The 13867-nt window shown below is 43.5% G+C and overlaps 1 protein-coding gene across 12 annotated transcripts in view; it reads left to right on the top strand.

Moving 5' to 3' along the window:
- Positions 1-13867, top strand: part of rap1gap (RAP1 GTPase activating protein) — a 76679-nt gene that overhangs the window by 36014 nt on the left and 26798 nt on the right. For 11 of the 12 annotated variants that reach the window (XM_034295881.1, XM_029124009.2, XM_029124006.2 and 8 more), the window contains one exon: positions 10390-10492. Coding sequence is in view for 10 of the 12 variants with exons in the window: in XM_029124009.2 (XP_028979842.2) it covers positions 10390-10492 (103 nt within the window). In the remaining 2 variants the exon portion in view is untranslated. Of the gene's footprint in view, positions 1-5275; positions 5502-10389; positions 10493-13867 lie in introns of those variants that run through there. The other variant, XM_029124012.2, reaches the window with a different exon arrangement.

Below are 13867 nucleotides of genomic sequence, written 5' to 3'. Positions count from 1 at the left end.
ATCAAAGTCCAACACAGCACCAGGACAGGTTTCATCACCACCACCACCAGAAGTGCTTATGAAAAGTAGCGCGCTAGAGGATGAAAGTGGCAGGCTGCCATTCTGCACCAGTAAATCCTGACAGAAGACTTTGGTCTTGTCTTATTTTTTATAGTATGAATTTGTCACGGTACAATAAGTACTGTAGTGTGATTCGGTGCAGTTCAGTCTTCTTTCATTATTGTCTTGTAGGTTGACATGTTTATCACGTAAAAACTCCCTGTTTGACATCAGCGTTTCTATGATAAGTGTGAATGGTTGGACTGAACAATTTTTCTGATAAAGACTATAATGGGAGGCAGGGGCCAGACACTAATCGGAGGTCAAATCGGTCCTGTATATTTAGCATTTTGATTCCTGTTTACAGGGTTTTTTAGCTTCTTCGTGGGATTAGGGATGTAATCTGTTTTCCTGCGCCATGCTCCGGAGGTTTATCTTTCCAGGTTGTTATGGTTATCAGATTGAAAGACAGCACTGTGATAGTGAGGAAGAGCCTCAACATGTTCCTAGTGGAACACCACAGATAGACACTAGTGACTGTTTTTGTTTCCTACCATTGTTCAAAAAGCACTTCTGCATCATGGTGATTTCCCTGAGGAGCTGTTTTACAGGGATTTTTCTGGGCAGGCAGGAAGGCAGCTGCAGTGAAAACATTCCTAGGTGCAGATTGGGGATTGGGAAGGGAAAGCTGTTGGAAGAGAGCATATGGCTCATTCAGAATCAACTGCTCTTGGTAATGTATGCTAATGATACAAGCAGCTGCCAATGAAGGCAGAAGTAAATAAGGTTCTTGTGGGCTGCTGCTGGTGTCGATCAAACATTGTTATCACTCAAAGCCTTGGTCACCTAATGGGACACTTTACTTAGCCTGCTTAGTCATTCTGCGTGTTGAAAGAGCTAATATTTTAAAAACGATTTGAGCGGCTATAATGATGTCCTCTAATGATGTGTCATAACCTACAAATGTCCCTTTGGGTACATATTTGAAAGTACAAGAGACATGTTTCAAGCATTCCCAGACTTATTTGTTTGTCACGGCAGCCACACACTTCAACTCTTAAAAAGGATTAAGGTGTAACTAAGAGGACATTTTCTTTTTCATTTAATTTGGCCCCATGTGGCTTTTTGTTTGAGGAATCCAGAGTATTTCAGTCAGAAGAATCAGCCCTTTTGACTTCTGTCCCCTTTTAAACTCTGCTGTCTGTAAGGCTGTAGGTAGCACTCTGTAAGGCTGTAAAAAGCACTAGGTTGCCAGATGGGAATGTTGAGAATGATGAATTTTTTTGTTGAATGCACAATTCCTCCTATCTGGCCAGAGTTGAGCTGCGTGTCACATGGCTCTGAGTGGATGGACTAGAATGTGCTAACGTCTGCGTTGCTTGTGACACATGATGCCTAAGTCTGTGCTGGAAAACAACGTAGAGGGACAAATCACAGTACATCCATGCAGCGAAGTAGAGAAGGAATAAGGATTTTACAAAGATGACCACTACAGATGCAAAAGCCACATGGGGCCAAATTAAATGTAAAAGAAAATGTCCTCTTAGTTTGCATACACGAGACAGTGATGCATCACCTCAGCATTGGCTCATTGCAACGAATGAATTGCTTTTCTCCAGAGGGACAATCCCACTCCCATCCCTCTGAAGTTGTACCCATTTGGGCCAGCTTCACCACACAGTCTGGGGGGCCAGGTGGGAGGGGGGAGGGGTGGAGATGGAGATTTCATGGCCCCCTGGGGGGGTCAAGCAGGTCAATCTAAGTCCAGTCGGGTTTTATTTATGTGGTAATTCCAGACACATATGCGGCTTCTCTCTGTGGCTATAAGGAGAATGGACAGCCAGCGTGGGGCAGAGCAGCAGGTGACGCTGTAATGAGACCTATTTGGAACCGATTAGGGCAGAAAGGCCGACTGGAAACACCTGAGCTGTTCAATGTCATGACGCTAACATGTCAGAGGAGCAGGGAGAGGAGCGGGGAGAGGAGCGGGGAGAGGAGCGGGGAGGACGTCAGGGAGATCAAAGACCAGGAATGCAGAACACTCTTTTTAATAATAACCTGCTTTGCGTTTTACATCTCCCATATTAGGAGTACTTGTAGTTCCAAATATTGTTTAGACAATAAAACACAGTAGATTAAGTTAAAATATGACAAGGAAACGATAAGCCAATAATTCAAATTACATTGTGATACAATGAAGGAAATGCAGGTCGTCTCCTATTCATACAAAATAAACAATTTCATTCAATTATCTTCAAATATCAGTGAGTTTTATTTTGGGGGTTTTGTTTGATTATAATACATGCTGAACCAGAGAGGGTCGGAGTTAATCAGCTGTGATACTGTCCATTTGTTGGTCCAATCCCTCCCATACAATGTTGTCTTGCTTGGTTAACATTGGAGCGTGTTGTCTTGCTTGTTTAACGTTGGAGCGTGTTGTCTTGCTTGTTTAACGTTGGAGCGTGTTGTCTTGCTTGTTTAACGTTGGAGCGTGTTGTCTTGCTTGTTTAACGTTGGAGTGTGTTGTCTTGCTTGTTTAACGTTGGAGCATTTATTCTTGCTTGATTAACTTTGGAGCGTGTTGTCTTGCGTGGGCTGGGATAGATTATCCCTCCCTCATTGTCCTGTAATACACAACATTCTTACAGTAAGTTCCATTTGTCCTTTCCTCTGCTGACGGCTACACAACAGGGTCATCTGGGCATTTCGATCCCATGGATTGAAATGAAGGATAAAGGAAGAAAATAGGGAGGGATAGAGAGAGGGAGGAAGGAATGGAGAAGGTAATGAGGGAGGTGGACAAGGGTTGGAGGGTTCACACAGCAAGAAAACCCCCTAATAAAGACATCACAGAAAGAGCATTACCAATACTGTAATAGTTCATCTATGAACGTTCATGGAACACGTTATCATACTGACATGTTTGGTTGAAGGAGCTAGTAAAGACAAGAACAGCTGAGAGAGACTTAACATTGAGCAGCCGACCATCAGCTCTATAAACGTTGAGGTGTGTTTGTTTTTTTACCATGCTAGTGGTGGGCTAAGCCCAGGCCCGGGGAGACCTGCCCAAGGGTCAACTGATAGTCACACGCAGCCAGCCACCCAGAGAGAGATCCCACACATTACACCCAGCTCTGCTCTCTTCTCCCTTCCTTCAACACACTGTCAGCACTGCCTGACTCTCTGTGACACGGCAGCTAATGAGGGCTAGGCAGAAGGACGTGAAGTGGTCTCCTCCTTCCCCTCCCGCTCACATATTGGCCGGCAATAAAATGTGGCACTTTCTCGTAAACAGTCTGTCTGGATTCCTCCGTGTCTCTCCCCACACTGAAGTGGGGTTCAGGATGTTGCTGTTGGTGATGAGCCAGCTGTGCACATATTCCAGAGCCTGACTCAAACTGGCCGTGAGGAGCCAGTCACTGCAGTGCTAATCTGCCTTAAGCTCTGCTGGGCTGGCTGCTGCTGAAGGGAGGACGCCGAGGGCCACCACCAGTGGAGCCTAGGGGACAGAGTCAGCTGGGTCAGCTGGAATGGACAGAGGGAGGAGGGGGAGGAGGGGGCCGGAGGAGGAGGAAGGGAAGGAGGGGGAGGAGGGGGCCGGAGGAGGAGAAAGGGGAGGAGGGGGCCGGAGGAGGAGAAAGGGGAGGAGGGTGCCGGAGGGGGAGGAAGGGCAGGAGGGGGAGGAGGGGATGTGTCTAGGGGTTTTCCCAGGGTACAGGCCTGTGATCAGCAGGCTTATGGATGAGTGGAATAGATAGATAGTAGACAGAGACATGGGAGAATAGACATGGAGGGACAAAGAGATGGAGGGTCATCGATGGGAAGGGGGAGTATGGGGGAGAGGGAGATGGGGGAGAAAGAGAGGTGGGGGAGACAGAGAGGTAGGGGAGACAAAGATTACTTTATCAGTACAATACCTGGCTATTTAATCAATATAGTTCAAATCTGACAGATACATAGATTTTTTGTAATAACCAGTGGTAATAACCAGTGGTACTAATGTACATATGTTGCTGTCACAACTTTGCCTGAACACCTCATACAGTCTTCAGCAGTCTTAAGAATGTATGCATTTTACAGTTCGTGCCAGGTTATATATATATAAACCCAAAGCCTGGCAAAAAGAAATTTCTACAGTCACCTTGTGAAGATCAATCAGAGAGGGTAAAGGCCTTGAAGGAAGCAGAGAACATTTTGTTCGGTGAGGTTAGAGGTCATCAGTCAATTCACCTCTAATGGAAATGACAGACAGAGACAAAACAGGAGCTCTGGAAACTCCGATTGAATATGATGGGTGGGTTCTTGTTTATGCTGTGTGGATAATAAGGCTATTTTTCACTTACGTTGTTGCACTGGGGAGTATGTGATGATTACTCTTTGTGATGATTGATACAATACAGTTATATGGACAGTGCTAAGATCTCTTGTCGTCTGTCCTTGTATTATAACGCCACTAGTAAGAGGAAATGTATCCTGTGACGGTTCTTCAAGGCAGGTCCAGTTGGTCCTTGTTGTGGAAGGATGGAAGGGTAGAAAAGATAAATGCACGAACTGGGAGACAGAAAATACACAAGTATTTCTCTGTCCCTGAGAGGACAAACAAACATACGCATGGTCAGGGACATTTGGTTTATTAAGTGATGAATAGGGCAGGAAGACTCAAGAGGCACTGTCAATGAACTTGCTCCAGTAATAAACAAAATAGATGCTTTTGATTTTTATTACACAAGTGCAATCACTACTTATCTTTTAAGGACTCCTCTAATTGGAGTCCTTAAAAGCTCCTCTGCTTGTAACCTGTCACTGCAGCACTGTAACCTGTCACTGCAGCACTGTAACCTCTCACTGCAGCAGTGAATGGGTCCTCTACTATTTTCTCTCTTGGAGGTGGAATGATAGAGACTTTATGAACTCACACTCATTTGAAGTACATTGTGTAGGTGTGTGTGCTTGTGTGGATTTCTGCATGCTTTGGGGGAAGGGCCTATTTTCTCATGTGTAACTGATTTGGTTGCTAGAGCAACCGGTCCTAGCTAGGAAGGCATGTTGTTTAATTAAGGCGAGGTGTAATGAATGCGGAGAACAAGAGAACAAACCTCCATCAAACAGCGCATCCTCTCAGAGAAGAGCGGCAGGCTTCCTTCTTTCTCCCCGTTTGTTTCTCGGAGTCCCAGCATGGGCGGGGGATGGGCGCCCTGTCACAGAGGGAGGGAGCGTTGAGAGGGAGAGCGAATGAAAAAGAGATTTAGTGAGAGAGTGCATGAGAGGGAGGAGAGCGCGTAAGCCTTGCTGTGCCTTTGGTGTGACAGGCTTGAGAGGCTCAGATTGTCCAGCAGGTGTCCAGCAGTCAGAAGGAGAGAGTTGAGACTGAGTGATCAGAGAGGCCAGTCTTTCGTCTTTGGCTTCTTGACTGATCTCTGAGGCACTTATCCAGCAGCAACACCTCGCACAGCCACCTCAGAGTGAGTAACTTACTGAGCTCTTACCCCCTGTTACATGGGGTTTGGCTAATATAGCACCTGCTGTTCCTAGTGTACACCCACTTATGTCATTCTACCGGGTAATAACGTCTGACTTTATTATGCAGTCTGTGGAGTGTTGTGCTTGGGTTGGTGGGTGTGGTGAGGCTGTGGTGGGTTAGTGCCGCCTGTTAACTGATATGCATGAGGCAGAGAGCAGGCACGCAGAAAGCAGCCTGGCAGGACGCAGGCATCCAGAAAGCAGCCTGGGAGGACGCAGGCAGGCAGAAAGCAGGCAGGTGTTCAGGGGCATATGTGATGTGTCGTGTACAACATGATGTTGTTCTGGTTATTAAGAGAGGGGACACTGATGTGTTTGTTATTGATGTGCGCTGGCAGTGTGTGCATGGAGCACGATGTGCTGGGTTTCCTCCTCTACTGTTCATGTCACAGGGAAAGAATTCCTCATCTACCTATATCTCTCTTATACACACGTAAGCGTACACACACACATACACACACACACACACACACATATACACACACACAGGGCTTGATTAAATAAATGTAAATACCACCAACACCTCTTTCTCTTTTGAGAGTTATATCCGCCTGCTTTGTGTGTCTGTGTGTGTTGTTTTCCTACCTTAGGTTAGGTTTAGGGTTAGGAGTAACAATTTGGTTTAGGGTTAGGAGTTACAGTTTGGATTAACATTTAAGGTTAGGAATAACAGTTTTGGTTAGGTTTAGGGTTAGGAATAACAGTTTGGGTTAGGTGTAGGGTTAGGAGTAACAGTTTGGCTTAGGTTACAGTTTGGAGTTACAGTTTGGATTGATGTTTAGGGTTAGGAATAGCAGTTTGGTTTAGGTGTAGGGTTAGGAGTAACAGTTTGAGTTAGGTGTAAGTTTAGGAGTAACCATTTGGGTTAGGTGTAGGGTTAGGAGTAACAGTTTGGGTTAGGTGTAGGGTTAGGAGTAACAGTTTGGGTTAGGTTTAGGGTTAGGAGTAAAAGTTTGGGTTAGGTGTAGGGTTAGGAGTAACAGTTTGGGTTAGGTTTAGGGTTAGGAGTAACAGTTTGGGTTAGGTTTACGGTTAGGAGTAACATTTTGGGTTAGGTTTAGGGTTAGGAGTAACAATTTTGGTGAAGTCTAGTGTTAGGAGGAACAGTTTGGGTTAGGTGTAGGGTCAGGAGTAACAGTTTGGGTTAGGTTTAGGTTTAGGAGTAACAGTTTGGGTTTGGTTTAGGGTTAGGAGTAACAGTTTGGGTTCGGTTTAGGCACGCAAGTAATTAACTTATTAAGGTTTCTTTTAATTAGTTTTAGTCATTACATTGTTATCCATGCAGAGTCAAGAAAACATGGTGTGTGTATCTGTTTGTGTGTGTTGGAGAACGATCGTACATGCATGTTTTGTGTACAGTACGTGCATGGTCTATCCTCGGTGTGTGTGTGAGTGTGTGTGTCAGGTCTAATTAGCTGCTGGACGGGTGATTTCCTGTACTGATCTCTAATGGGACCCACTCCGTCTATCCTCCTTCAGTTGCATGGACACTGGTTTCCACTTCATCTCCTCAAGAGACTCAGTGCTTCATCAGGAGGGTCTCTCTCAAGAGGATGAAGAGAGCTGCTCTCAGTCAGTCAGTCAGTCAGCTAGTCCAGTGGTTTCCAACCATCGGTACTAGGCCCCCCAGGGGTACTTGGCCGATCCAAAGGGGCTACTTCAGAAGACTCATGAGACTGGAGCTTGGTCAAAAGCACACAAGGGGGCACTTCAGTGCATGGCCAAACCATCCAGTTTGTCAGTCGGTCAGTTGTGTTCAGTCAGTTAGTCAGTCAATTCAGTTCAGTTGGTTAATCAGTCAGTCAGACACAGCACATAAGATGGACTTCACAAACAGATAGGACTCTACAAACAGGTGGATATCTCCCAAACATGGGCTGTGCTTTATGACTCATACATATTTTATTCTGTTCCACACTGAGATGGTTCACAGTGGTTGGGAAACAGCTTAATTCAGCCTCACTGACCAACTACCCTGAAGCTCTATACAGTAAGCTGGCCAGTGTGACCTACAGTAGGGTTGATGTTATTATTGGAACATTTCTAGCATGAAATTTGTGTTGAAGTTGTGTTGAAGTTGTGTTAAAGAAACCAATGATATGTGTTACTAAGCTGGATAGGAGAGGGATAATGTGTGACTTTTATTCAGTCGAGAGTAAAATATTTCCCGTACACCCATGGTTATTAGATTTCCCAGCTGTTTTTGCATGTATATTGTTTAATTGATATGTCTTATTAATAACACAAGTATGTTATAAACTAATCGGATAATCAAATAAGTAATCAGTTTATTCAAATGATTTCGCACGTTACTAAAATTGTAAGTTGTTTAAATGTTCAAATGGAGTTGATGAAGTATTCTGGTTATGGGAGAATAAATATTTCAGCTGTTGGCTTTTGTAGCTGTGTCAGTATTTTAATAAAAGATCCAATAGAAATGGTATGGTTGAAGAAAAAACATCCCTGGATCTCCAGAAATTCTGTTTGTGAAATTACTGTAAAAACTTCGAATTAGATGTAAAACACTGTATTAGGTTTAATTGATCACTGAAGTTGTGTTTTTAACACTAAGTTCCACTCCTGTGAACTCCTATATATTAACCAGACCAGTGTTAAATTTAACACGGGCAGTGGTCATTTATTATGAATGAATGATATGAAACTTGCGAATATGTACTAGTGAATTTACTGAATCTGTGGTGGTAAAGGCTGATTAACGGCCCTTGTTCACACTTCGATATTACCAATTTAATTCATCATTCATTCACTTTATACAAGAGGGTACATTTTGTTAATATTTTGCTGGTCTGAGTCGGAAGTGCCTAGTGACTGTCTTCACAGGAACTGCAGTGATTCTGTGCTGGCTCCCTTGGAGAGCACTGCAACAGTGCCTCGTGAGAAGTGATTCACTGTCTTTCTGTCATGCAGAAAGGAAGAAACAAAGAAATAAAAAGGAGAGGGGTAGAGAGAGAGAGAGTGAGAGGTATGCTATATATATTTTCAATGTTGCTGTTGCTCTCCTGGTTCTGTAATTGAAGGTGTCTGACAGTAACATCTATCGCTCCCTAAGGTTTGACACCATCAGCATTGTAAAAGGTGTTCTTTGGGCACATTGGGCTCAAGTCTATTTTAGTCCCTCCTGTAAATCCATAACGCTTCCTATTTCATGTTGAACACCGTAAAACATTAGTACGAGAAAGCAAGCCGATACGGAGCCTACCGTACCCATGTGACATTAACAAATGCATGAATTAAATGATACTCCTAAATGGATGCTTCACTCAACGCTTAGTGTTTTTTGAGAGATAGCCGTTGTAAATGTGTTTCTGGGTACAAAACCGACAGTTCGTCGAAGGCAGGAAGTCTTCTCGGTTGGAAGCAGTGAGATTCAGTGTGTTGGGATCGCACTTCACAGTGGTGGTTGGTTGGTGGGGTCTTATTATCGATTCACGGTGCCGTTGTAAGGATTGCTCGTTCGTTATTAGGTTCCAGTGTTGGCCTATGGGACTGAGCCTGATGAATTCACTCTGGGACATCAGTTAGTTAACACGTATGTAATGGATTAGTGTTGACTTTGCGACTGATGCACACTGTGTTAGAGTGGTTTGTTTTGACGTTTTGAGTGAGTCGCAAACAAACAGTGCCACCCAAATCTGCTGGGATGTTTAACAGTAGCACCCAAATCTGCTGGGATGTTTAACAGTAGCACCCAAATCTGCTGGGATGTTTAACAGTAGCACCCAAATCTGCTGGGATGTTTTATACCTGACATAAGCTTTTCCAGGGTAGATGTGTCTGTAGCAGATATTCCTTAATACTGGCTTTAACTCAAGGTTAATGAAAGCTGCATTTTGTCACCCCTGATAAACAAACAGGTGTAATAGACCCTATGAAGATAATGTGTTCACTCAGGAGAATGGAAAGCAAGCAACCCAATCTTGAGAATAATCACATTCAGATCAGATAGGCTGTCTGCTGCTGTTTGATTGATGGGGCCAGGGAGAAGAGATCTGAGCACCCAGCTCTCTCACACCATTTGATCACAACATCTGAAATAAAAGATCAGAGGCTCTCTCATGACAGTTTCTAATATTTCTGGGTTGATTTTCAGTCTTGACCGCAGTCGATCTCTAACAGCACAGTGTGTCACTTCAGGCCCGATTACACAGTGATCAGCACTTTCTTGTCCTCTCTATCTATCTTTTTGTGTGTTAAGGTGCCTTTGGTTTACATCATATTTTATTATGTTTTTACAATGAATTGAAAGTCACCCTTTGGCTGAACCTTTTTAACATTTTGTAATATTTATTCCATTGACATAATCTGTTAATCTGTTAATCTAATAATACACACCTGAAAAAAACGATTGAGGAAAAAAGTGCACCGATTAGAGAAAGGTTACATTTCTCACTGTCTTCAACCTCAGTCTGCTGTTTATACTGTGCTTGTGGCTCCACGCTGCAGTTTTTCCTGAACGGCTGTGTATTTTATTGTCTTTGCAGTTGCTTACTGCTATGTCTGGAACCCTGAGCAGGGTCCTACGTAAACTTGTTCTCTCACTGGCCCTATCTGAAATCTAGAGGCCCGGACAGAATTTTAACTGGCCCGAAATGAATTAAAAAAAACACAATGCAATTGTAAGATAAATTTAAGCTTGAAGAGTGACAGAGATGACAAGCAAATAAGGTACTATGAATTTAAAAGGGCAAATTGGGCAAACGTTAGGTCTTACTGGCCCTGGGCCATTAGGCTCTAGTTAATGTTGAACCCTGCCCTGTGTGTGACCTCAGAGTGGATCTGTCTGACATTTGCGTTTCTCTGTATTTGTAGGAAACAGGATGGGGGTGCACCCCGGATCCCTACCACACTAGATCCGCCCCTGCTTCGGCCCCCGCTGTCCCCACCCCTGTACACCAATCCATCGTTTCTCAAGGTAGGAGGGGGGGGGGGGTGGAGGGTGGAAGAGGGGGGATGGGGGGGGGGGGGGATTTGGGTTTGTGTGCTGTTAATACCCGCAATGTGACTAACTTATTCGACATATTCCTGCTTCCTCACCCTGTCTGGCCGTCTGACATGCTGTCTGACTGTACACGCCTTGCCTGTCTGCTCTTACTCTGTCTGTTCTGTCTGTAGTCACCCTGTCTGTCCTTGTTCTCTTCTCTACTCTGCAGTCATATGTAAAAGTAAGTACACCTTATGGAAAGTTGCCTTTACTTATTTGGACACATGGATGTTTGAGCTAAACTGATGAATCTAACACAGTTTAACAAATCACACAAAGTATTTTTAACTTTGAAACCATTTAAGCAGTTCAAATCAACAGAAATGCATTTCCATTATTGGAAAAATGTGTAAACCCCTAGCTTCAATAGCTGGTGTTGCCCTTTTTTGCTGGAATCCCTTTTTATGGCCAATTCTTATAACTAGCTATCAGTCTCTTACATTGACAAGGAGGAAGTGTTGCCCACTCTTCTTTACAGGACTGCTTCAACATTGTCATGTTTGAGGGGTTTCTTACCAGCATGGCCTGCTGAAAACCCCTCCACAGCATTTTGATAGGATTGAGATTTAGAGCCATTCCATAACCCTACATTTCTTTTTTGGGACTTTCTGCTGTACCTTGGCCTGTGTGTTCTGGATCATTGTCCTACTGCAAGATGTGCGGTTCAGCTTCAACTTTTTGACAGATGGCTTCACATTTTCCTCAAGAAGTCTCGTACAATATGGAATTTATGGTTGATTCAATGATGACAAGTTGGCCAAGCCCTAAGGCAGCAAAGCAGCCCCAAGCCATAATACTACCACCTCCACGATTTACTGTTGGTACTGTATGAGGTCCTTCTGTTCAAAGGCAGTGTTTAGTTTGTGTCCAAACAACTCCACCTTTGACTGATCTCTCCCAAACACATGCTTCCTTACCTTCGTGTTTTGTGGCAAATGTCAGTTGTGTCTTGATAATAATTTTTGAGATCAGAAGGCTTCTTCCTTCCTGACCTCCCGTGAAGGCCAATTCTATGCAGTCTCTTTCTGACAGTTGACTCATGCACTTTGACATTGATTGTGGCACAGAGGCCTGCAGCTCCCTTGATGTAACCCTGGGGTTCTATGAGCATCTTTCGCTCTGCTCTTGGGCTGAATTTGTTGGGATGACATGTCCTATGTAGTTTGCCAGTGGTCAGGGATTTTCTCCATTTGTAGATGATCCATCAGACTGTGGAATGTCCTTTGAATTGCATGGAAATGGGTTTGTGACCTTCCCAAACCCTACAATAGTCTTTCTTCTGAGGGCCTCAGATAGGTCTTTTGGTCTTGGCATGATGTGTTACCACACATCCATATGTTCAAGACCAAATCTGACCAAGTTTCTAATCTTTATGGGAGGATGGACCCTCCCAAGACACTGTCTGATGATTTTAGTGCACCTAAATGTAATTGTAACCATTTTATTTGCTGGTTAACATAGGTGTAGTAACATTGTCTGTTTATTTTTATTTCATGAAGGGTTTCAAAATAAATTTTTTGTGTGATTTTTTTTAATTGGTTACCTTTGTCAATGAAAGTGGCTGGAATTTACCTTAAATATTGATGTTTCAAAATATTCAAAATATAGCAACTATCTAAATCTGTACTTAGTTTTCACCTTGCTATTATTCCTCCATGCTGCGTATGGCTTACAGTGTGTAGGTGTGGGGTATGTAGTATGTCTCACAATACTCATCTGCAGCACACATTTGCAAAGGATCACATTAAAATGTATATTTACCCTTTGGCAGATCTTAGCCAAACTAAAAGTCTAACTTATCTGTTTTCTATATTTTGGGGGGTATATGGACTGAGGGGATCTGAGCTTAAAAGATTACGAGGATATTATCTTGATCATTTTTGTGAGATTCCAGAGGGTCCCTTTCACCTCAAATGGAAGCACTTACACTTAAAGGTTAAACTGAGATTCTTGGGATGTTTCACGCATGTTTGACCTGTACAAGTGTGTGGTGGACAGGATGAACAGTTAACTGATTGGGTGAACAGCAGACAGGATGAACAGTTCACTGACTGGGTGAACAGCAGACAGGATGAACAGTTCACTGACTGGGTGAACAGCAGACAGGATGAACAGTTCACTGAACGAAGCGCTAAGTAGATGAACAGTTAACTGAATGAACAGCTGACTGGGTGAACAATTGACAGGGTGAACGGCTGACTGACTGGCTGAACGGCTGACAGACTGGCTGAAGAGCTGACTGACTGGCTGAACAGCTGACTGACTGGCTGAACAGCTGACTGAATTGACGGCTTACTAGATGAAGCTCAGTGGGACGGATCTAACAAGGATCGCATCAATAGAGAGTGTTTTGAGTTTGGATTGGTGAACATGTAATCAGAGGTGAATTCTAATTAATTTCCCTTGATAATCCTCCCACACCCATACACATCTCAAACACAGTTGAGTGAAGTTTGATACATTTGTTAATGAGTAGAACCAACATTGGACTGTGAATAGTGAACCAAACCTCACAGGAATCAGAGGGAGACTTTGAGGTGAAGAGTGGTGACAGGAGTTGAACCGAGTTTTCCGGTGAGGAGCCTCTTATGTGCCTGGAGACGAGAGTTAAATGACTGGATGATCAAGTGACTGGACTGTTTGGGTTAACTGATTTTTTAAGAGTGGATGAATAGATAATGTAAGAAACAGGAAGTGCAGAGGGAGTTGAAGAGGGCTTAACACTGCAAGACTCAATGAGCAGATTATATCACTTTAATCAGGAGCCTTGTGGTGAAATCAGGCCAATCCCTAATTAACCCCACCCTGGAACGATTGGATGAGGCTTGCCACCATGATGTTGAATCCATTTCAGTCATCAGTTGATTCAATGTGAGGAGATGGTGTGTTGAGTATACTGTTAACCATAAATTTCAGCGTGAGAGGTACCATGGGGCCACATCTTTCTGCATAGGATAGGATGTGTTTACAAACACAAATTCATCACATTTATTCCACAACCACTAAAACCTCCATCTGTGGTAGTTTGAAAGTCTTCTCAACTGCCTGTGTGTCCAGTTAAGATGGTGTCAAGGAGCATTGCTATTCATACTATTAATGGACATTCTGAATAAGGCTGTATGCATGTTTTTTCAACCTGTTCAAGCTGATATTACTGTAACAGACATCTCATTTCATCTAGATAAGCTGGGATTCTTAATGGTTTTTGATGTCTCTTTTACTGTATGTAAAAGAACAGTCAATATACACTTCCAAGCTGTTGGTCTTTATCAAGAAGAGTGGAGCGTAATTACTCAGTTTAACTCT

The sequence above is a fragment of the Esox lucius genome, chromosome 12, assembly GCF_011004845.1.
Source record: "Esox lucius isolate fEsoLuc1 chromosome 12, fEsoLuc1.pri, whole genome shotgun sequence".
Taxonomy (NCBI): domain Eukaryota; kingdom Metazoa; phylum Chordata; class Actinopteri; order Esociformes; family Esocidae; genus Esox; species Esox lucius.
The sequence above is the reverse complement of the archived record's forward strand: the minus strand, read 5'-3'. Positions and strand labels throughout refer to the sequence as shown.